Raw genomic sequence first — 25,908 nt, 5'->3', positions numbered from 1 at the left:
GGAATTTCATCAATATCTACCAGAAGTGTGAAAAGGCAGTAGGCAACTTACTGCATTATTTCATAAAAAGTAAGTGCATGTGAACTCCCTGCCCACTGAGGCTGAACACTTGCCACAGTTGTTCAGGCTGACTCCTTTAAATTCCATGTCCTACGTGGAGGTGGAATAACGTGTTGCTGCACAATCAAGTGCTTGTAGTTCTGCTGAAGTTGAGCATTTTTTACCTTGGACTTCACTCAAAGTGTTGCTAGATTTACAACCTTGCTAACCTGCATATACATTTTATTATGTGGAGCTAAAATAGAATTGCTGGGCCTTTCCTTAAAACATGGAAACATGCATAAAATCAAGCAAATTGTAAATTGCAGTCACAAGCTAACATTCAGAAGCGCAAACACAGATTTGGATGTTTCCTTGGTTACTACTGCACATTGAATTTATCTACCCCAGACCCAGGAAAAACTCTATGGTAAGAGAGATATGCTATGAAAAATCCAAAATCTCAGAATAGGGTGCTTGCCATTTAGCATATAAAGAATAGAATAATTTTTTCTATTAAAATGAGCCAAGATGAGAAAAAAATATGATTTTTTAATGATGATATCTCTCCTCTGATGTTTGTTCTTTTCTCTTGGTTTAGGTGAAGTGGAACCTTCCCTGAAAAAAGGTTGGTCAGTTGCCTTACTATAGAGAGCAAATATTTTGCAACCATTTTAAGAATTAACTAGTATATCTGTGATGTTGATTCTGTCATTAGTTACATTGAAGTCTACTAACCATGTAAGCTGTGCTTTAACAAACTCATTAAATAAGAAACTTGAGTAATAATACTTGCTGTACTGTTTGCTGCTCTGTAAATTACAGAAATATTTTCTGTACCCCTGTCCTGCATGTGAGACTTTTATTCATACCAATACCAGTTATGTGTATGTCTGGGTAGAAGTAATATTTAGAAAGAATAGTATAGAAAGAATATTTAGTGAGAAATAATGGTGAGGTGATGTAAAAGCATTTTACCTTGTGCCAATGCAGAACCTTAAAATAAGGACTACTTCTGAATCTTCTGAAAAAAAATACTTATTTATCATTGAATTTTTAAAGCAGACAAGTGAAGCAAGTAGGATTTATAATATAAATCTTCTCAGACATGAAAATTGTTATGCTGAAACATAAAACTTAAGTTCAACTTAAATTAAATCAAAATGAAAATTTACTGGAAGGCTTGAGATATTGGTGGTAGGATCTAAAGCTTTTCAAAACAAGGGTGTGTTTTTTTTCTCCAAATTGAGAACAGCTTGATAATAACAAGATGTGTAACCAGCCCTCTGTGATCTGAATTTGGTATCCATCAAATTCTTAGTAGGCAAATGCCTGTATTGAAGAATCTATCAATCCAGTTGGTGCTGAGATTACAATACAGCTTTCTCTGAAGTTAATTGGAACTGGATCAGCCTTCTATTTAATGACACATTTTGTCAGTCTCAATAGGACATGCAAGGAATTAATAGGCTTGAAGACCAGAACCATTCATCTTTTTATGGATGATCCTTCATATTAGGACTGAAGGTAACTTATAGACAGTGTAGGAAAACATCTCTTTACTCCATCAGTAAGGATCACAAAAGGTTCAGCATTGCACTCTCTCTTCTCCCAAAGAGAGAAATGCATTGTTAATTTTACAGTGGGTGCAGAGCCTGAAGCTGTAGCACATTCTTATTAGGGTTGCTGGGTACATGCATGGAAGATGTCTACTCACCATGGGCCAGTGTAGCTGACCAGGCTGGGAGTACTGTGAAGGTACTTCACTGGTGGGAAGGCTTAATCCATAAAAACGTTATGGACATCACCATGCTTAGCATTGCAATCCCTGCTTCTTTGGAAATCAGCAACATACTCATGCCTTATACTTTGCATTGGGACACTCGGCTGTAGAAATAGAGTTCAGAGAAGCCATCAAAATAAGCTGAAAACTGATAAAACTAGTCAGTTGTAAGTGATGAGATGATTGTTTGGACCTAAAAGTCTTCCATCCAAGGAGCTGAGTATCTAACTGCCAACTTGAAATGTTTTCCTCGGTATTCAAAGCTCACAAGCCTGCTCGAGATAGATGCCTGAGATTCTTCTATCTTTGGTGTGAAGGAAATCGACAAGGAGCTGGTGGTCAAAGATGCTTTCTGGGTATAGCCTTAAGCTTTCACATAGCAACATCATCAGATAACTTGTTACCACCTCCAGATGACTAGACGTCTCCATTTCATCCTGGCAACTAGGATATGGCCTCGATTATACTTGATTTTGTCACCTCTTTTTCTGGGCTACAGAAATAAAACAAATGTGGCCTGAAGCTGCCAGTCCTTTAGAAATGCCAGTGTATTGTGGTTGTCTGCTCAGTGAGAGGCAGCTCTGAGCTTCTCAGAGCTGTTACTCACTCTCTTTGCAGACTTCTCTTAAAATTGTGTAAACATCAAGGAGCAGGGTCTAAGCCTATGCAGAAGTTTTCTGAGAGCTCTGTGATGAAGTCTAGAGTCAACAGCTTTTCTGCTTAGGCTTAGTGAAATTCAGTCCTGGGGCTAAAGCTCACGAGCGCAGAAGACAAAGCACTGGGAGGGGAGGGAAGGAGAGGGCTCAGACAAGCTCGTGTGGGCAGCACTCTCACAGACATCACAATCTGTTCCTCTGAGCACAAGGTGCACGTCTCTTTGAGTAGCTTTTCCTAACTTATGTGTGCTGTCATGACTGTGGCCCAGAAATAAGACTTCCAGAAGAAAAGCTTGCTAAAACAAAACAAGATATTGTGTCTGTGATTTTTCCCATGTGGCTGCTCTTAGGGCTGGACCCAAAGGAGGGCCAGCTATACAAATTGGGACACTTTTGGGGTATCAAAATGCTAGCAGTTAGATCCACAAAATCAGAACCAAATTTTTAGGCTGTGTAGCATTCTTTGCTTTCTTGTAAAGGACCATTTCTGCATCAAAGTCCCTTTCATTCTGCACAGCATTGTTATCTATAGCTTTGTGGATTTTCCTTCTTTAGGTGGCTCTTCTTATGCTTGTGGCATTTGAACATCGTAAACAAAAAAATGACCCAGTGAGATTGTGCAGTACACTACTGCCATCTCCAGAAGATGTATTCATTAGACTTTTTGCACATATTTACAGGAAATTTCACTCAAATTGCACCCTGGAAATATGCATTATGATTGCTGTGCCTGATTTTTACGTATTTATAATGGATCTAACCTACAGTTATTGTGATATTTGTTCATAGGCTGAGAGATTTTGAAAAATCTCCATACCTATTTTTTGGTGTATGGACAATCCTTCAATTGTTTGTTTTGTAGACTAGCAGATTTTATGAATGCTAAAATGATAGCACAAAATTTACTTTATAATGGAATATAGTAATAGTAACTGAAAAAATAAGAAGACTGCTAGTACCACAATACAGCTACATATTGAAAAATATTCAAGGGGAGTGGTAAGGACACTGTGTAGTGACGAAGGAAGCAGAGAAAAGTGTAATGATAATTACAAGCCCAAAGAAAGCAAAGATCACCTTCCTAGAGATGTAAATTGAAAGCAAAGATAATAAAAGTACAATAATGACAATGGGCTTGCACATGCAACAGGACTAATATCAGTTTCAGAATCCTTTAGAAAGGATGAAAATGCCTCTCAAGTGCGTTTTTTATTGCAATTATTTTTGCCAGTCTGAGTCTTATCACTAATATTTATCTTTAATAATTGGAAAAGAGTGAACATTTGATATTGTCTAAAAAAAAATGTGTTATTCAGTGAGGTAGTAAAAGATTATTCTGTAGAGGACTTTGCAGTCCTTAACAATGCATATTCTCAACATGCTAAAACTGCAGCGTATTTTCACAAAAGGTATTGAGAAGCCTAATAACAGTTTCTTGCAGGCTTAATATATTTTTGGCTTCATTTGTTTCTAGAACAATGGTTATGACTGATAGTCTTGTTCATTTTTTCAGGGTTAGTTTAACCTTTAGAGACAAATCCAATTATTTGGCAGGTGTATGTTTTCTCCTATTTTGGTCCTTTTTACTAGAAATTATTGTTATAGACAAATAGAAAAATATGATTTTTGGTGGACATTACTGACATCAGTTGTGAGTTTGGAGAAGCGCTGAGAAACTTGGTGCAAAAAATTGGAAATAATGATTTGTAAAATATAGGCAAGTGCACTCATTCCAGTGTTGTCAGTCAGGGCTGAAAAATATCAGCCCTGTAAAAAAAAAACCTGTTCTGTAACTTCTCTTCAGTTTACATATGGGTAACGGAAATTTAAAATCTGAACACGGATTCCTCATTTAGCTGGCCAGGGTACACCTGACAAGCTGTGCACACACAGCAGTGGCTTTTGTATGTTAAAGTAGCATCTTCTTCTGCTCCAAAACAGCTGACGCGTTCTGGTTGGGAAACATAAATCTGGTATGTGGTTTTAGGAGTAAGTTGTCCGAAACCTTTGAAAAAGATTCTGAGGGCAGAATTATTTCGTTTTTTACTTTATACTTTGAAGTTTAGGAAGTTATTTTTGTCAGATATCCTTCCTTGCTTTTATATTTGAGCTTAGATTAAATTCTCTCTCTGTCTTTCTCTTGCACTCTTCCTCTCTGTCTCCCTCACACAAGTCAGCCACTATGTAAATAATTTTAATTTCAATAAATACAATGAACCTCGAAAGCAGAGTAAGAAATAAAGCACTGTTAACCATCTTTGTATTACCAAATAGGTTTTTATTGGCATAAGGTTATTCTATGCTAACAGTCAAAATAAACTCGATTTCCTTGAGGTAGAGATGGATGTCTAAATTTCTGTGAGTTAACCTATGTATGAGATAGAAAGATTTATACAATAGTTATATGAAATTATTCTATTCTTCTTACTTGACTATAAAGCTCTTTTTTTTTAGAAAAATGCAGTTAAAAATCAAAAAGCTACAAACACCACACATTTCTGTTAAAGGTTGTAAGAAATTTTGTTAATTACAAATAAAATTTTCAGCCAAGCATCTTATCCTTCTGTCTTCAGCTTAAATGAGAATATTGTTTCCTGAGTATTGGACTGGTTATTAATATGCTGAAGACAGATACATCATGCTCTTCTTAAATGATGTGGCAACTTTTAAGGGTACAGTTGGTTACAACAATGGTTGTGCTAACAACAACAAAATTCTCCCAAAAGGAAAGGTTCTCAGACCAGATCATTTCCTACATCTCTTTTTAAAAGTGATCAAGCAAACATCTGTGACAGTTTTTTTGGCAAAGGTGAGAGGGAGGAACAACCTGCTTAGAGAAGACTGGTAGGGGATTTGCTAATTTGGATTTGAAAGTGGTTTTGATATTATGGCCTGTATTAGCCTAAAAAAACCCTGGATTGAGTAGTAAGATAGGGTAGAGAAAAACATACCAACAAATATTTAAGGTTTTAGTCCTGGAATTTATAATGTGTGTTAGATTGTTTTTATCTATTAAGTACCTAAGAATCATTATATATGATCAGACAAAAAAGTCCAGTTTACCCAGTGGATGGGACAGAAGTCCTTATTGTTGCCCAAGAGCGACCAGTGCAAAGGCCTCAGGAATGATATAAGAACTGTTAAAAATGCAGTGATGATTTTCCAAAACAGTTCTATGCTGTACTATAGTTTATATCAGAAGAATAACTGGAAAAATTCAAATAGCTAGCTGATATGGCAACTGACTTTATTTCTGGGCAGAATACTGAAATTAAAACATTGCCTTTTATCATTTAGAAGTCCTTTTTTCATACAGTAACAAATCTGCAAGAATGAAGAAAACAAGTGGGTTTTCTAGAGGTAATATTCAAGTTCAGAAAACTATTTCCAACCAAAAACTTTGACATGGACTAGAGAAAAGAAACAGATGCAACCTGAAAACTGAGTTGCTGGTGTGGTTGTTTTATGTGTGACTTAGAAATTAATTATGCAGTTCCATTCATCCCTAACGTATATATCTATTTGTACTGGTAATGCCTTCTGAATCCAGTTTCTTTTATGTTGCCATATGGTAATGTTCACTTTTCTGTGTATGAGCTGCTATTATAGATCTCTTTAAAAGGCTTTCACTGTCTCCCTAGGCTACACTTCACTACAAAGCATTTTGCATATCTTTGTGTAAAGTACACCCTGTGTTAAAAGATGAAAATCATTGATTGATTCAATTCTCAGATGTTAAACTGCTTTTCCAGATATCCATTTTTTGCATTTTGCATTTTTGTGGTGTCCATTTCTGTTATTAATGTTATTTTTAAAATCTCATCTTGTTTTACTTACTCTGATCAATACAGTAATAGCATATCCACTATAAAATAGCATTTTATAATATAAAGAAAATATTTTCTGTATTATCCAGATGAAACAAATCTATATACCACTAGAGAACAGGGATGTTCAATTATAGTTCTTTTGCCTATTGAAGAATAGTGATTGAGTTTCAATTTGAGTTTTAACATCTTAATCTAAACTTGTCAGCTGTCTTTTAAAAAGTACGGAGAGAACTTTGAGCGACAAGGCTATTAGGAGTCCTGGGCAGAAGTGTAGCAGCACAGAGGTTTGCAGCTGCTTAAGCCGTCCTCTCAAGTCAGGGAAAACCTTAAGCAGGGCTATCCCCTTTATCTCGGTGGAAATCTTCCTTTGCACCCCAGAAGTGGACCACTGAGGAGGTTCTCACCCTAAGAGAAGAGGAGAGTGTTAGGCAGATGCCCCCTTGTCTGGGAGCCTGCTGTGCCTGAGACAGAGCAAATGCCTGACCTGGTGAGACGGTCGTCCAAAACTCAGTTAAGCCCACAGCACCAAACTGAGGGTCCTGAATGCTTCTGGGAGAACTCAAACCCCCTCACAGCTACTGTGAGCTACTGCTGTGCCAAGGAGAGGATAAAGCAAGTGGAGCCACATGCTCATGACCCACAGAAACGGTATCTCTCTTCTGCGTACCAGGCCCCTAAAAAAAAAATCAATTGGATCTAGAAGTGATTGAATTTATAAGAATATGTATTTTCAGACTAATACATCAAGGTAGGATCTGCAGAGTTGACGTTTTTTAAAGCTGAGCAGAGCAGCTATGGTTAGTCTTGTGATTTCTTTATTCTATTTTTTCCTCCTTTCTCAAAAAAAACCCTATTGAATAGTTTTATATGCGAAAAGATTTCTTTGATGCTAATCAAGATTAGAGATTTTATGTATTACTGTATATATAATTTTGCTCTAGAGGTCTACAATTTTTGTCTACATTTTGTCTGCATACAATTACGTTCAATTAAATGCAGACTGATAAAATTGATTATGAAAAAAATAATTTAACATAAAAATAATGAAAAAATAGTCTTTGCAGGGTGGAATCCATAGAGAAACATGTCAAGACAATTTTACTTTCCACAGAAAGAAAAGAAAAACCTGTTTTTGATCACATGGCTCTATCTCTGATTCATTTGGATTGGGGTTTTTGGTGGCTATTTTTTGTTGCTGTTTTTTAATCAAAGTGTAATTAGCATTCCTTTTACATTTCAGAACCAAGCTACAGAACTGCAATCTGGGAATGAAAAATACAGTCTTAACATATTTATATACTTGGAATAAAAAATACTTTTATGTAAAAAAGGTTTAGGGCTGAAGATCTTATAGTAACTTCCACTTCTAACTCTTTCAAAAGCTCGGTCGTTAGAATTCCTCCATATAAAACAGTCTGTGTAAAGTCTTCCTGAAGGGTGCCAATGCTGCTTACAGGACAGTTAGTCAAAGATAATTGCAAGTACCCTCCTCCCCTTAAGAACCTTTCTGTTAAGATATTGCCTTTCTGCTGTAAATGGAAATCTTACCAGAGGGAAAAGTAAACCCAAAACATAAAATCAGTTAGGCTTTAGAAAGAAGAGAAAACAAGTGTTTGTGCACTGTGTCAAGCTCCATTTGCCTTGGAAAACTGAGGCTTTCAAGCTGTAATTAGCCAGAACAATTTCCTTTTTCCTGGTGGAGGATGTAGTACAACTTTTGGATTTATCTCAGAGAAACAAATCTTAAGAGAACTATATAACAGCTCCCATGTTTACAGCTAATTCTTCAGCCTTGGAGACTTCTGTCAAACTTTCCCTCTCATCTCAGCTCCTCAGGAAAAACAAAAATTTTCCTGTTTTGCTGAAAGACAATTTTGTATTGAAAGACTTTGCAAGATTTAGTTTTTGTGCAGCCCTGGTAGATATATGAAAGTTCCCAAATTAATAAAAAGCAAAGGGGAAGGGTCAACTACACCAATTATGGGTTTTCTGATAAAACTGTTTTAGTAAGTACCTAGTAATATACACTTTTACTCACCATTAATTGCTAGAGCTATTTTATTCTATAGCAAAAGAAATGCTATTATTTCAAACATAGTAATATGGAAAAATATATACATATTTAGTTGTCTTTAACATGATGAGAAAAGGAGGAGTAGAATAAGTCCATGCTAGAAAGCTGGAGATTATGAAAGAGTGGCTCATAATAAAATCTTTACACAGGCTGGGTTGTTTTCCTGTTCCTGCACACGGTTCTGAAAATGCCTTCCTCACAATGCATGTCCTTTGCTGTTTAGTCTTGTAAAAATAAAGATAAGATAAAACATCATCCTGGAATCACCCCTTAGCAAGATGATGATGTCAGGAGGTCACCTATAGTGAATGTCTATTATAGACCGGTGGAACTACAATAGTGTGGAAACAATTGAATATCTCTTGAACTGGAATCTAATCTATTTATTTTTGTTCTGTTCTGGGGTTATAAAGGAGGCTTAACATATATCTGGAAGGCCATGTTAAATCCCTGTATCCTTGCGGGAACATAAAGCCTACTTGTTTGCTGTATGCTACTCAAGATAGGTAAATTGTTCAGAAATATTTGAGGGTCATGTTCTCTGTATCACTGGCAGCTGTTTAGTGATGTCAAAGAAAGTATCAAGTGGAGAGAATAAAGGCAACTAAGGTAAAGTAGCTGACCTTTGCTTCATAGGTTGAGGACCAAACAACATCACTTCACAGCAACATTTACAGTTTAGAACATGTTGTTTTGGGTAAATATACACCAGAGCAGAGAGTTTTCACCAAGAAGAATGAGAAATGGTCTTCTGTGACCTCTGTCAAAAGTCGTCTTAGAAGAGCAAATGAAAGAGACACTGTATAATTCTGCAAAATACAAAAGGAAAATTGTGTGCTCTAAATGCTCTAAATTGTAGTTGTGATTTCCAAAGAGATGGATAAACAATTTTGAAGCCATACTTAAGAGGACTGTGGTCTGGTATCTCACTCATTGGATGAGCACACAAACCATTCAGCATTTTCATCGGTAAAAGGCAATTCAACTCCTGTCACATTTTCCAGAAAGATCTTAGACACATGACTTAGAAAAAGTTATTCTGTACCCCAACATGAAATTGCTATGAATCTCAGAATAGGACAAGATCTAAGAAAACACTGGGGATAAGACTGTGCTACTGGCAAGCTAGAAGGAAAGTCACGTAAATTAGTCATATGTGTCACTCAGAATTTCAAACACTGGATGCTGGTACTTAAAGCCTTCAGTTACACTGTCTTTTGTTCCTGAATATAGACATACTACACCAATTTAATTCCTCAACTAAATATTTCCTGCTCTTTTTTTTTTTTCCTCCGTGTTTTTTTCCTCTTGCAAAATTTGGGTTTGTTTTTTTCCTCTAGAGTACAGTTACACCATCTATTAGTAGTTAGCTGGAAGTTGCTCTAATGCACAAATTCCTTTATTCTCCTCCTAGCCCCACAAGGATAACTGTCACCCTAACCAGCTGGTACTATCTTGATTAAAAATAGACATCAGCTGCACAGTTGCAAATTTCTCCTGAGGATATCAGCAGCAAGAGAGTTGACTACAATTCTTCATACAGACAGCATCTAGAAACACATTAGAAATGACATCCCTCTCATCTTCTAAAGCTCTTAACGCCATTCACTCTTGCCTTGCCCTCAGTATCTGTTTCCACCAACTCTTCAGGCTAATCAGCTGCCTGCTACCAATTAGTCTTGTTAAACTAGCAAGGATATAGCCCCATTAAATTGCTGGCAATAGCTGTAAGGGTTTTGACTGCTCAAAAGCAAATTATTAACCTCTATTTCACCAGGCCTCTAAATAGAACTCATTTTCCTTTTCACTCTTAGATATTTATAAAGATATTTATAAAAGAAAGAATGTTAAAGCACTAAAGGTGTATATCGCTGTGTTACCTGTACGAGATTATGGAAAAGACAACCAACTGGTAAGATTTGCTTAGACAGAACAATGTACTATCATTTCAAGTGAAATTCCATGAGTTTAATTATACCTTTTAAAGAGTAGATACATAAAAACTACATTGCATCCTGACTACAATATTTAAGTAGAAACAGGATGGCTTTAAGCATGAGGGAATAATATTGAATGTCAGGGATCAGAGTTAAATTCCCAGTTGTCCTTCTGACTTTATGCGTTACCTTGAGTAAAGCATTCTTGTGTTTTAGATGGGGACAATAATCCCTTTTTTTCTCACTTTGCCTCTCATAACATTGATGGTTTCTATTTGGTCTGTTGGGTTTTCTTAAGGTATATTTCATCTGTAAGATGGAAACTCAGCACAAGGTGAGGTCTAGGAGCTGTTTTAGCAATGCCAAATTTCTACTTGCCACTTCATCCTCTAATGAAGCAAGATGCAGGGCTGTGCTTTCCCACCAAGAGAAGAAATACCGCCCTCCTTAAGTTTGAACCCTTATGTGACAGAGGTGGAATATCATGTGGTGTTACAACTCCATGTGGTACCTAAAGCAGTTCACGTGGACTGAGGCCCACAGGTGCTATCATAGCACAATACAGTTAAAATAGCTAAGAATAATGCTATATGTTTTACTGTGTTAAAAAAGGAGATAACAAAATATCAAGATCAGAAACAGGAGAGCAGACAAAGAAGGGAACTCCGTTTCAGGAACCAGGACAGTCTCCTCATGCCCTACCACGAGAGGCTGTGCCTCTGTGCTCTGGCTGATATAACCTTGTACTGCCCTGCACCACTGGCTCATGCTCATTCAGGGGACTGCAATTTTTTTCTCCCGGCCCGATATTCCTGAAGGTGGGACTTTGTAGTGCACAGTCAGTGCCGAGCTGTTGTTAGACACTGTGAACTGCTGTTAATGAAAATTGGGTGGGTGAGGTGGGGGCAGCCAGTGCCCAAACTGCACGTTGGGCAAGCAGGGATTTTCAGTAAAGCTGCCTTTGGGTCAACAGTACATGAATATACCAGCCTGCTAACAGCATAGTTGAACATATCTCCTCTCAGCCTCTTGAAATGGTCAGTGAGGAGACTACTAGCTTCCCTTCTTAGAGTTATTTAAAATAGTCACCCTGCATGTTCTCTATATCTGCAGAAGACTCGAGATCTAGAGAAGCTGGTGTCAAGCAGTATCCATATTTAAGGAAATAAAGTACTTATCCATTCAAAACCCAAGAAATGCAAGAGGAAAGATAATTTTTCATGTCTGCTTGATAACTGAAGAAAACAAACAATGAAATACAGCTTTTAAAATACGTACTCCCTTACAATAATTTAATAAACCGTACTGTCATCTCATAAAGAATCGGGATGGTTGCCGTGGTGACAAAGATTATCCTTGCTGCTCCTTGATTCTGTCATTTTTCTAAACATGAATTCATAATATTTAGGATTTATTAACAGTGTGTCACATTGATAGAGATAAATTACAGGCTTTAAACTGGCCATGTAAGTCTTTTATGATATTACAGCCACTCTGTCAACTCAGCAATAAGATATGATGCGATTACTAGAAAATTAAAGCTATTTGTCATAAAAGATGAAGCAGACAGTATCAAAACTCTCAGAACAGAAAAAAAAAATCTCCAATAATCTAATGTGTTTCCCTATTTTAAATATTTTGGAGTTAGCAAAGAGTCACTATTTTCTGTCTTGTAAATTGATCAAGATCAGCATATGTTGAGACTAGATTTATTTGTGCTGGGAAAATTTAGGTTATAGTGTATCAGAATTGAAGTGTTCCGGGCTGCAATTTTTTATGATAGTTCAAACTATAATGGGGAGCTTGTGAAGAGATCTTAATGATGGCACATTTTGTAGTATATAAAAACATATATACACACACTTATGTATTATGAAGATGTATTTAACTTCAAGGAATTTTTGTAGGGTTTTATGTGGTGTGCAGTGTCCTAATTGTAGCAGCAAGTTAGATGAGGTTCTCGGTGCAGCTGTCTAGAAAATATCTTTTTTATGTACCTTACTGAAGTATTTGTGTCAAGTAAGTTTTACCGCTGATACAGTGTGAGGTCGGTTTAGATGGGCAGCTCTACTGTCATTGCTTAGTATATATTTTGCAGTCAAACTAGCAATAAGAAATTCCCTAAAACCACAGTAATTTTAAAAGCCTTTTTTAGAAATAGCAAAGCTTTATACTTACTTTTTCAAGAAAAAGAGGCCTGTTTTCTGTAGTGAGACACCTAATAGATGGTGGGAACCCAGCAGAGCTGAGGCATCTTAATGCAAGCAAGGAATATGTGTTTGCATAGATGACTGCCTGAAGAATGTGATTAGTGGGCCACATTCATATCTGTGTGCAGGATGTCCTCTTCAGCTGGGTGAGGTATGTCTCTGCTGTACGTTGCAATGCAGAGGAGGTGACTCAGCTTTCTTGAAATGCATGAAGTCAGGGTTTGGAGGCAGTCTGGAGCAGCAGCATGGGAACTGCTCAGATGTGCTCAGAATCAGAGAGCAATCCTCCAGCTGTTCTTGTCTTGCACCATTTCCACCACTTACGCTACCTAAATTAGTTTATGCATCCTTTTAAGTAGAACAGGTGGGAAAAGTTTGAAAATCCAGTAACTAGATTCTCTCAGTTGATAGAAAAGAAATCCTCACATAGATGCAGAAAGAAAAATAATCCAGGTTCAGCTGAAATACAGTAAATCAATATGGCATGATTTCTTCCTAATCACAACCTTTGAGGTTTATGGAACAATGAATGAACTACACACCCAGGCTGCAAAGAGTAAGATGAAAAGAGAAGAGAAAGTCCTTTTAGCTTAATGACATCATGTAATTAGCTTAGTTATGCTGCCATACATAAGTGGCTAACAGTGATACGTATTTTGGCCTTTATTACCCTTTATCTCAGTGAAATATTCTCTCTATCTGAAGACAACACAGGCTGATGCCATAGGATAGCTATGTTTCTTGCAAACCAGACACAATCATTATTTCAGATGGCAAATACTAGCCAATAAAAACATTCTGTATTTATTTTCAAGGACCTATGCAAAGATCAGGGTCTGTATCTTTGAGAATGTGCATCCTGTTACAACCTGAGCAAATAACTAAGGGTATAAGTGGAATATTTGAGTTGTCTTCAATAGGCATTAAAGTTTAATTTTTTGTCAAAGGTGAATTTGATCCAGTAATTAATACCAGTTTCCCACTGCAGGAAATATATGCACAGTACCGTAAACCAGACACTCTATACAGTCTTAATGACTTTATTGCATATCTATAATAAATGCCCTTGAAATTTCTACCAATATGTGAAAACAGTGCTATGCAAGCTTGATTTAATTCTCATTTGCTTTTTCTCAAATTCAACATTTTGCGTTCTTTATGTTATCCTGGTTTTGGCACAATAGGGAGAGTAGGAAAAAATCGGTTACAGAGGTATATAGCAATAATTTAATATCAATGTTACAGGCAAGGAATTTTGTTTGAAAGAGATAGCATAGCAAGGGCAGGAAAATATTGTACCACTTGCCTCTTCTAACAAGGCAGATCTCAGTGCGTTGGTATACAGCATGATTAAAATGAGTCATTCTCTGAGACAACGATCCCTAACCTGAGAACTTTTATCTCTGTAATTGGTATACAGCATTGAGTCTACTTTTATTGTGTTGGAGCTACCAATCGAGCATTTGAGCTTTAAAAATTCGAGAAAATGAAGTAAAAAGAACATTTTTTTCCCTCCAAAGGTAATTTGAAAACCATAAAATACTAATCCCAGTAAACAACTCAAGATACATACAGGAAAAATGTTCAGTAAAAGCACGGTTTTTCTGATTCATGACAAACACATTACTGTATAGCTGTTACAGATCAGCAAAACCTATTCTTGACTTTAAAAGTAGCTGTGTTGCTCAATTAAAAACAGAATAAGTACTGAAGTCACTTAATGTTACGATTTTTCCCATACATATTGTCTGTATATATATGAAATTGAACTTCATTGTACATAATTATGAATATGAAGATAAAGGCATGGCTCTGCTAAAATGTTTGAAGCACTTAGGTGTTTTTTTATTATGAGAATGCATCTGATATTTTAGTGTGTGAAAATTATTTTAATATTGATAACTCTACATTGCTTTATTTCCAGAAATTCATAAACAGAAAGCAGAGAGACATGAAAAAAGAACAGCACCGAAGGGTAACTTTGGTTGTTTTTTTTTTGTTTAACTACATATATGTATGTAATATACAGTCTATTTGTTAACTACATACGTTACCACTGTTGAATTATGGAAGCGTTCAAAGATCAGTTGGCACAGACTGTAAATAATCAAAAATTCATATATACTTTAACATTAAGAAATAGTGTAATTTTATGTTTATGTGACTATATTGTAAATGCCATTCTCATGCCCAGACTTATCCAGGAATCTTTTTTGTAGCAAAGGTGCAGGAAAGTAGAGTGCTGATGAACTTCCTCTGGTGCAAAAGCCATGAAGTGTGCTGGGCAAGGACGAAAGCAAATTTATAGGCCAGTGGGTGCCAACCAAGTTAGGAAGTTGTAGCTAACAGTGAGACAGGTGTGTATCAGAGATAAAAAAGACTCCATTTTAAGAACCTACTCTTTTTCAGACTGTTTAATCTTCTCTAACTGGCACTTTTCAAAAATCCACAGAGGAACTGGTTTGGACTGGTTTTCAGAGGTCGTGTAAACAAAGACATTTCCTGGGATGTATGCAAATTTTTTTGCCTAAGAAAGCCTCCTCTGTAAAGGCTACGCCACATAAAATTTGATGAGCATCTCTCTGATGCACCAGTGCTGTGCTTAGTAATGGCAGGAGGAAGCAAGAAGGAAGCTTATTAAAAATAGTATGTATATACATACACTCTCCCTCATACAATTATATTCATTTCTGTATATATTCTTTATGTGGTTTTATAGTACTTTACACCTCTAGTGCTATCTTTCCAGTTCTGTGCTAATCAGGGTCATCTGGAGTGCCTAGAGCTGCTTCCCAACTACTTAATAAATCATGTTGTATGAAAATGAATTTTTTACGGTATCAGTGGGCTAGCCTGGCAATAATGAACTCAGATCCATTAGCCAGGGATCCCAGTTAAGGTCTTTTCAAGCACAGTATTCTAAAAACACAGATGATTAATAAGAAGTTATAAGAAGCCAGAAAAAAAGCATTCAGGTGTCGTTAGTTAAGTCCCTTTATGCTTATGTCTGATAATGTAGTCTTTTCTTATACAATCACTTACTGAAGCACAGGACAAATTTTTTTTCTGTTTTTCATTTTCATATTTAGTCCCAAAAATGCATCTTGTGGATAGGAGGAACAATTACAAGAAAACATTCTGTCTGGCCTCAAGCTAGAGCATAAAGGCATGAATCTTCAGGGAATTTTATTGTTACCTTCTAAAGAACCTCAAGGAAGCATGTGCAAATACAATCTTTTATTGTTTTTAATAGGAAAAATCTAGAGGTAAAATTAATGTTTTTAATAGAAGCAAACACCCTAAACAAATTTTAGTCCTCCACCCAAAAATATGGGGACACTCCAGTTTTAAAAGTAATTTAAAGTATATTTTTGAATAGTCAAACCTCCTGAATCCAAGTCCCATTACAAGGGAGTTCCATCCATAAGCTTCATTTTTAAAAGATTGAACTGAAATAGGAGGAACAGATACAATGAATGCAAATCCCAGATGGAAGTAGCTGAAATTGTAAGAAAGATTCTTACAGTATTAAGAGCCAGGCAAACTTGTGCCCTAAAATTTGCTTTTAATTAAATATTTTTATGAACTACTGGCAATTAAGTCCATTTCAATTATTGTTCTTAGTCAATTTAATCCTGAAAAGAGGAAATACTCTGAGAAATGATTCAACAGAGCATTTGCTCATGCTTAAGAGCACTGAAGTTAAATTATTTCATGATTACGTGTACACATGAGAACAAATTCAATACAAAACAGTAGTGTGGTACCAGTTTGGTATTTCATGTATTAGTACTTTCGCAAAGGGCCAACAGCACTTGAACTGCATGAGCAGGAGCTCGGCCAGTCAGTGGAGGTAAGGGATTAATTATGCCCCTGTACTCAGCTCTCTTGAGACCACACCTAAACACTGTGTCCAGTTCTGGGCTACCCAGTACAGGAAAGACATCAGTAAACTGGGGAGAGTTCTATGTGGGGCCACTGCAAGGGTGATGGCTGGAGCAGTTGCCCAGAGGGGAGAGGCTGAGGGGTGGGACAGCTGTCCTGCAAGTCTGTCATTTTGTGCCATACACAGACTTTGCAAGGCTCTGAGCTGCGGAAGCTGTTTAAGAAGTAGGTGTTATAATTCTTACTATTACTATCAATAAATATGAGGTAACTATGCAATACATTGACGACAAGGAAGAATAATGAAATATTTTGAGATAAAAGTAGATATAAGTATATAATTTCTGTCTAATAGAAGGTCCAAGGATAATCCAATGAACTGATCATTTCTGATTTTCATGGAAAACTGATGTTAACAGTGAAATGGATTGACCTGCATTTCTGGGAAATATCTCTTATTACAACAGGCCTTGAGAAGGAATGGGAAAAGGTTGATCTACTGTATGACGTTTCCCAAATACACTTCACTAATACATTTTTGTTGGAGTGAGGGATGGAAGAAGCCAATGTGATGATGAAACGCCACCCTGGACAGCCATAGATTAAACCACAGTGATTTTAGGACAGATATTTGCATGCCTCTGAATTAGCACTAGACTCTCTGGTTTTTTTCAGAAAGTATCTCTGAATTCAGCCTGATCTGAAAAATCAATTCCAAGCCTTTCAAAACTATTTCATTTGCTATGCGTAGCACATACCTGTCCCTCCCATCCCTACCAGCTTGCTATTAGGGCCGTACTGATAGTGCAAATATTAAACATCACAGATTAAATCTGCAGGTGTTTTAGCATATGGATAAATTATGAGATTATAAAACAAATATAGTGTATCCCCATAATTTAATTTGCTGTAGCCAAAAGATAAGGTATTTGGCAGAGCTAAATAGATACATAGAGCTGAACCATACAAATCCACAGTATACTAGAAACCCAAATAAGTTGACAAAATTAGCGAGTTAAATGGCATATTTACATTTGACACAGTCTACCCTGATTTCTAGAGGTACGGCTACAGATATACCTGAGTTAACTTTAAACTAGGTAACATGGTACAGATAGTGATGTAGCTGTAGTGGCTCAGGTATAGTCGTCAAGTATTTATTTAGCTGTATGGGCTTACAATAGCCAAGGGTGAAGCCAGTGCTGTGGGCAGTTTGACTATCACCAGTACCTGTCAAACCTAAGTCTCAGTTCAGATGGAGGTAACACTGTCTGACTGCTGCACTTAAATCTAATGTTAAATTGTACAAACACGTATCTCATGAGACATTGTTTCGCTCTAATAGGGGCATTTAAGTTTGGTATTGAAGGGCTAAACCCAGCACAGGGTTAGGCGCTGCAGTGAGCAGCGTGTGTGTCTGGTGCCAGCTGGGGAAGATCTGGGCAAGCTGAGAGACAAGCATCTTCCCCCTCCACAGGTAACTGAGGTGGTTTGCAATGAGTCCAGGTGCCTCCACAGTTCATTAATTACTAGGATTTCCTTAGTTTATTGGTATGGACCTGGAAGCCTGTGCCCCTCTCCAGATCAAGCCCTTTCCTTTCTTTCTTTGGTGTTGGGTTTGGGTTTTTTTGAGTGTTCCTTCAAGAAGAATTAAGTTACAGCCATCTAAGGTTGCTTTACTTTTGAATAAAAGCATCTACACAGAGATTTAACGCTCTCTGACTAATGCACTCTAACTTCATTGTATTAGTTCATTTATCTTAACTTTCCTGAGTGTTGCTCTGTAGACAAGCACTTAGTCAGTTAGCTGGAGCAAGCAATCTCTGCTTCACGCTTATTGCACTCATCACCTGGCTTTATACTAAGCAGCAGACTTAAGACTTACTCAGCTGGAAACTATTTTTACTTCCCTTAGGTATGGAATTAGTGCCTCCTTATTACATGTCTTCTTTTTGCACTTGCTTTATTGGGATGGGGAATGTCTCTGTCTCAAACAATTTAATGAAGAAAAGCTAAATCACATCCCCCTTCACTATGTCTTCCACTTGATGAAAATCAAATATACTATTAGATGACTGAAATTTGGAAAAATCCCTCACATGAATGCTATGCTTCTTGTTTTTTTTTAAGTTTATGTGAAGTAGATAACAATATTCTTATATGATTAAGTTTGGAATACATTGTTAAATTACCTTAAAATTTTCCATTATAAACTCCTATTTTAGATTATTTATAAATTTACCACACTCCAGTCATTGAGGATGAAATTTTTCATGCTCATCTTTTTGCCTCAGGCTGAATTTTCATTCAAAGTCATATAAAAATGTTTCAGCCATTTTCAAAATCTAGGTTAGTGAAAATGAGGTTGGGGTGTTACATTTTTGCCAGTGCTAATAACAGTTCATTCTGAGCTTATGCTTTCTTGGTATTTGCAAGGAAGTCCAAGAAAATTTCTTTAAGTTGTGGAAAAATTTAGCTTATGCAAGTGTCATAAAACTATTTTTACTTATTATTCTTAGTTTTTCTGGATGAATCCAGCATCCTATTAAAAAAAAAAAAAAAAAACCAAAAATGGTGATCTTTTAATTGCAAAGTATATCTTAAAGCAAATAAAATAGTTGAATTAAAGTTGAATAAGCAGTTTTAGTTCCAGCATTTTTCAGCTGAAGAATACTTGACTTTGCAGCCTTAAAAACATTTTTAAGTGCTTTCTCTTTCTTTTTTTTTTTTTATATATATGCAAAAAGAAAAACTTATTAACTCTAGTTTGTTTCACAGAAACATGGCAGCGTGGCCAGCATGGCTTATTTCTAAAACCTAATGCTTGCACCTAAGCGCTGTGGGCTTGAAAAAGGGCATATATTAAGTCCTTTACAAAGAAATTGATATCCAAGTGACTAAATCTGGAAAAGATCTGTGGACAGTGAAGTATTTTCTGTGACAGGGGTTTTGGACCACATATGAAGGTGAACATGAAAACATTTCAAGGGGAAAAAATAGAGTTAATATGCAAACGAAAAATCACATTTGTCGGATGAAATGTGGACTTTGGTCCCTTCTGTGGACTTTGGTGTCCCTGCTGCACTGTTACTGAAGAGTCAAAAATGGCCAGTCATCACACCCCTGAAACATGAACCCTTTAATTTTTGGCAACACCTGCCCTCCCCAGATAAGGTTCTACCCAAAAGGCTTAGCTCTGACAGTGTCTCCAAAAGAGGCAATGGTAAACATTACACTCTGAGATTAGCACACTCTGAGGCTATGGGGATATCAACACACAGGATAGGGTTTTTGGACTAAGCGGAGATCACCTTCAGCCTATCACGGGAAGAGAAAAATAGCTTATGCTTATACCAGCCTGGTCTCTGCTTATCCACATTCCAGGCTCCCTGCCCAGATACATGAAGTTACTTTTATTTCTCAAGGAGCCAACTGACCCCTGGTCCATGTTTTTAGCTTGGAGTCCACACAAATATTATTATTTCCCTGCATTTTAGCCCTTTATACCATTGTGATGATGTGAAGGACCCTTCAATTAGATTTTTCTGTCCACTTTAAGGTCTACTGACACTCAATTCAGTTAGTGTCATTCAAGGCTTGTTTTGTGTTTTTTTTTCCCAATGCATGAAACAGGGAAACGCTATGGAGAATCATAGAATCATAGAATAGTTTGGGTAGGAAGGGACATTTAAAGGTCATCTACGCCAATCTCCCCTGCAATGAGCAGGGACATCTTCAGGTAGATCAGGTTGCTCAGAGACCCTTTCAAACTGATCTTGGAAGTTTTCAGGGATGGGGCATCTACTACCTCTCTGAGCAACCTGTTCCAACGTTTCACCACCCTCATTGTAAAAAAATTTCTTCTTCATATCTAGTCTAAATCCTCTCTCTTTTAGTTTAAAGCCATTTACCCCCTGTCCTGTCACAGCAAGCCCTGCTAAAAAGTCTGTCCACATCTTTCCTGTAGGCCTCCTTTAAGTACTGAAAGTCCGCAATAAGGTCTCCCCAGAGCCTTCTCTCCTCCAGGCTGTACCACCCCAGCTCTCTCAGCCTGTCCTCATAGGAGAGGTGCTCCAGCCCTCTGATCATTTTTGTGGCCCTCCTCTGGACCCACTCCAACAGGTCCATGTCTTTCCTATGCTGAGGACTCCAGACCTGGATGCAGAATAGAATAAATTTTTAAAAAACCCACAACAGTCTCCCTTACACAAGTAAGATGTTCTGTGACTAAAAACAAGCTTTCTGATTGCCAGTCTGTTCTGCATAGTTCAGCTGTATTTTTTGGCATAGAGAGCACAAGGGCTTTTGTCTGATGTGCGGAAGTTCATGTTTCACTGCCATTGACCATCACAGAGCTATTGTTTGCAAAACTGTGCTATCGCCCCATCCAAAACTGACAACAAGCTGGCTCGAAGCGTTTTGCACAGAGCTAGCACCTGCTAATACAAATATAAGATGTAAAAGCATGCTACAGTTTCTGCAAAAATATTCAAAGTTCTCCACAGTATAGGGAGAGAGGAGACTGCTTTCCCTTGGTGTGCTACTAGATATCCTAAAGCAATTGAATGAGTTACAGTCTGTAATTCTTTCAATAATACATTGCTGGTGCTGCTGCATTCTTCACAACCTGTCTTTTTAGTCTAATTTGGTTGTCCACATTCCTTAAAGGCTTTGAAAAATCTCCCTTCACTCTCTTTCCACTGTACTGCTAATTGTTATCAACAATAATTTACCTGTTATGACTGGAAATGTATTTGGATAATGCAAACACATGCAAGACATAATGAAATTACCAAATGTTTGGAATAATTTTTCTTAAAGACATAGGCCTATTTTTTAATGAGGAAATATTTAGCCAACAAAAAAATGTTTGCACCTCTGTGAAATGACATTTGCTGCAAAGCTGGTGAAATGATTGTATGCAAAAACATTACTGTGCTTATGCATAAAACTCACAGTTGTCTTCTAGTCAGAGTTGTATTTTCTGAGGCTTACTTGTTGACAGGAACTTGACTACTGCAAAGAAAAAAAATTAGGTTGTGGAATAGAACCATGTCCAAAAAAATGGTCTGAAAGTTGGGTGGGCAACAGAGTCTGTAAGGATTCGTGGTTGCCTGCTTCTAGCAGGACGTATACTTGGTTATGTTTTGAACAGCTGCTCCCCCTGAAGTTGCACTCTGATTAAAAGACATGTTTTCTTGTTAATCCATCTTGTGGCTGAAGTAACAGCTAAAAATAAAGAAAAGAGAGCATGGAAAGCAATATGCTAGCCATTTTTGTTAAGAATAGAAAGCAATGCTGTCAGGGACTGAAAATAATTTCCTCTGTCAGAAATCTTAGAGTCAGAAATCTTAGAGTCAGGGTGCTTATGTAATGGGACCAAAAGAGATTCCACAGATTAGATTAAGGTTGCTGAATAATCACTTATTTGGCAAAAGTATGATCTAATATCTGAAGACATATTCAAGGAAAAATATTTCTCTTGGACCTGGAACTAAATATTGACGCTAAGAAGGTCTAGTGTCAATACATCATCTACTGCCTGCGACTCAGAGCTAGAAGCTATTATGTGATTTTACAAATATTTTTCCTTGATAACTTTGGTGAAATAATAAGCATGCATAATACGTCCAGATTACAGATTTATTGTGGGGTTTGTTTATTTGTTTGTTTGTTTTATTGTTTCTAGTAATTCACAGAGACAAACCTGAAAAACAAGAAAAGATTGAGAGGAAGGAACCCCTAAAGGGTATGTATTCAGCATTTGATGTTCTTTATCTTTTCACCAGGGTTTCAAAACAGTCTAATCTATTGACTCTTAGACCCTTCTTGTAAATCCCAATTATGTTTAAGGACGGAGGACGTATTGTGAAAGCCAACTGGAAGGAGAATGAGGATTTTAAAAGCACTTCGAATTCATCGCTCTGGAGAAAGGCTAAAATTATATTCAGAGATTAATGAATAAGTTTTTACTGTATTATTAGCTTATGTAAAAGATGCCCAGAGCATAAATAGGTGCCTTTTTTATTCTTCTTTAATAAATCCAAGCATAATATTTGTCTTTGGGAATACTTCTGAGCAAAACGTAATGAGTAAATTATAACATACAGGGCACGGTCCCTGGAGGCATTCTGCTTCAGAGACCTGCCTTAGAAAAAAAAATTCCCCAGACTCATTTCAGAGACGTTGGAGAGAGGGTGTTAGAGAGGATTTACTAATTTGCTGTTGGTGTACGCCAACAAGTTACAGATCCGCCTGTTGTAGGAGTCAGAATCAGGATAATGCTTCCTCTCCACCCACGACTCTGGGCTCCAAGAGCCATGATCTAGTTTGCCTCTTGTGAGGAATTTTTTGGCAAAATGGAATTTTGTTTGAACACACCTGCTTGTCAAAACACTTAAAGCCTTCTGAGAACATGTCCTTTACATAAAAATGTGATTAATGAAGTCTCAGACTGGAGGAAAAAACCCATTCTGAAAGAGCAAGTAGGCCAATGGTCCTAATAAATCACCCAAACAAAGGGAAGACCCAATATCCAGACACAGCTGATTTATTTCAGATCAAGAACATGAGTCTCCCAACCCAAGTGAACGTGCACCTTCCTGCCATCTGTGCTTGACTAGGCCTTTCTAATGGTCTGTGATTGGAGCTTTTCCATTCTGTATAAATAATTCAAAATACATTGAGTTGGCAAGACTGCCTCTAGAGGTTAATGGCAGACACATAAGTTCAGGTTTCTGTTTGAATGAATATTTATTACTAGAAAACGGAACAGTGGTAGGAAGAGAATTTTTTTCTGAGATTTGGAAAAATGACAAAGCAAAGACTATGATGCTCCATATTAAAACATGAATGTATCATTAAGACTTCTCTTTTTATTTTGTGGAATCTCTTCAATTTGATTGGATATGTTCTTAAAATTTTCTTAAAACAGGAAAAAATTATCCCAGTCAATCTCAGATAGCCAATGAATAAGAATAAGAATTGTTATACTGCCTTAACTTGTCATAACTCCTCCTAATATTCTGTCTAGCTACCTGTATTTTATCTTAAAATGAATGTATTACTTAGTTTTGTTTAGTGAACTATTGCTACAAATGCTACTAAAACTGTACTGCGTACAGAGATTCTCTGTATTCACCTTTTGAAAGTTTCACTGCATCCCTGTATTTTAACTGCTTATTTTGTCTTGTAAATAAATTACTTTTTCAAGATTTAGATAACAGAGAGAGTAAACAACATCCTATTCTAAGTTCTAATCAACTTCTATAATGAAGTTTAGGAGAGTTATCTAATGACACGGATAGTATTTAGAAATGTCTCAGTCACTTAGAAGTGACCCAGTCATCTATGTCATTCTCATGTATTTCTTCACTATATTGCTAAAAAAATGTGAAAGCCTAAATATTCCCCACCCATCTTCTTTTGCTTCCAGTTAGATATGGGATTCAAGATACTGTAAAAAAACTTCCTTATTTTTTCATGTTTGACAAAGGGAGCTTTACTAAACTGGGATGAAATCTCCCCAGGATTTAGAGTTAAAGCTAGCTTGCAGTTTCACAGCTGATTTTTCTGAAGTGCTCTAAAATCCACGTGCTTATTTCCCCTTGTGTAAAACCCTAAGAAAAGCGAGTGGAAAATGTTATGGGACTGAGTGGATAGCATAATACAGCTTCCACTGTCGTAATGTTAGCTTTTACTTTGCACATACTGAGCATCTAATTATGGCTCTGAGATCACGATTGCCAGGGACTGATCTCAGTTAGTGTCCATTACTAGCTATCTCTGTCCATTACTGGCTATCCATATCCATTACTGGTTATCCATTTCAAGCCAGCTGGCAAGTGACAGATGTGTCATTTGTCCATGTGATGCTCTTACGCTCCAGGATTGATTCGAGGGATTTTATGAGCCTTTGCCTGACACAGTATGGGGTGGCCCAGGTGATGTCCTCTTTCTAGTGCAGGCAGCAGCATTTACTGTGAGCTCTGCCTTAGTCCTTAACAGAGTTTCTGGAAATCTCTCTTCAGGAATGGACCTACAATTGCAAGCGATGGTGTTATTGTAGTAAACATCTGAGGCATGTTACCATGGCTTGGATGGTAAGCAGTATCTGGTCAGCCAGAGTTGTCTGCTCACACCCATCTCACATGATATATGCTGTACAGATAGGCACAGGATAGATCAAGAGGAGCACAGCTTGCCATTTTGTCTCTTAAGGCTTATCTTGGTAGAATTTTTTTTGGTTCTTAAGTTTTTCCACAGGTGTTTTGTTTTGTTTTTTAATAAACATGAACACATTTCTTTCCTAGTGATGCATAAAGACAAGCTGGAAAGACAAGAAAAATCTGAAAAAAGGGAAAGGCATGCAGGTAATGATTTAATGTCAGAATTTATTTTACATTTTGAGGTACCCCAGCACTAATTTCTTACTGTTTTTCCATTTGTCTATCCCCTTGATTGGAAAAAATGTTATAGAACTTTATGAATAAAAATCATGAAATCAGACATACAGACTGAGTAGCATTTTGTATTCCTTCTGCATGTTTTTTTTTTTTTTTTTTCTGAGGAAGGAAGTTAATATATTTTACGCTCTGGATGAGTATAATCTCCTAGTAATCTCTGAGTATTTCCAGCAGTCACAGTAAGTATGGTTGGTTAGAGAATATGGTCATCCAAGAAGAACAGCTGACAACCTGTAAATAAAGGCCATGCAAAAAAATCTTTTTAAATACAATACTGAGTGGGGTTGTTGTATAGGCATTGAATAGGACAGGACTAATTCTTTAAGTAGCTACTTGCAATAAATAGTTATCTAGCACTGCTTTATCTTCCACAATTCGTACTTTTTTTTGAAACACCAGCACAAGACTGGAGAGTACATGGCAATGCTCACGCATACATTTTTGTGCTCTTAGTATAAATTCAGATGCCAGACTCAAATAGGCAGCTGAGTGTTTTCACACGCCTGGTCTCTCTAGGCTACCTCAGGGGATATGGACACATACAAATATCAGTTCTGCACACCCGTGGACAAGTTACTGTGTGAACATTAATTGCAGAAATTTAGCAAATCAGAGCCCACATGAGAGAATATTCCAGACTACCCACCACTCAGTGACTATTGCACAATTCAGGTGTATTCTGAAACCTGAGCCAGAAGGATAGTCACTACAGTGTACTTTATTTCAATTTGTAAAGTGGAAATTAAAAGCAAACAAAAAGCCCCAAAGAGCATTAGTTATAATGCCATTGCAATTAGATTTGTAATTAATTATAGTGTTTAATCATTCATAGCTGGAAAAACTATTAGTTGTTATGTGGAGTTCAGAAAATACTTCAGAAATGAACCAAAGTAATAAACAAGATCAAAAATAACAATAAATCAAAATAAACCAATAAACAACAGTATAAACAAAACAAACAAAATGAACCAGTAAACAACATAAATAAGCATGACCGTTCTTGACTTCTTTTATGGGATTACAGTTGTG

General features: G+C 36.9%; 1 protein-coding gene across 1 annotated transcript in view; it reads left to right on the top strand.

The window, feature by feature from the left end:
* TRDN (triadin) overlaps positions 1-25,908 on the top strand; it is a 217,612-nt gene that overhangs the window by 45,423 nt on the left and 146,281 nt on the right. The window contains exons 5-8 of the mRNA XM_074151019.1: positions 641-667; positions 14,454-14,504; positions 22,104-22,163; positions 24,727-24,786. Coding sequence (XP_074007120.1) covers positions 641-667; positions 14,454-14,504; positions 22,104-22,163; positions 24,727-24,786 — 198 coding nt within the window. The remainder of the gene's footprint in view (positions 1-640; positions 668-14,453; positions 14,505-22,103; positions 22,164-24,726; positions 24,787-25,908) is intronic.

Source organism: Numenius arquata, chromosome 7, assembly GCF_964106895.1.
Source record: "Numenius arquata chromosome 7, bNumArq3.hap1.1, whole genome shotgun sequence".
Classification (NCBI taxonomy): Eukaryota; Metazoa; Chordata; class Aves; order Charadriiformes; family Scolopacidae; genus Numenius; species Numenius arquata.
Note: the sequence above shows the minus strand (reverse complement) of the source record. Positions and strands in the feature narration are given on the sequence as shown.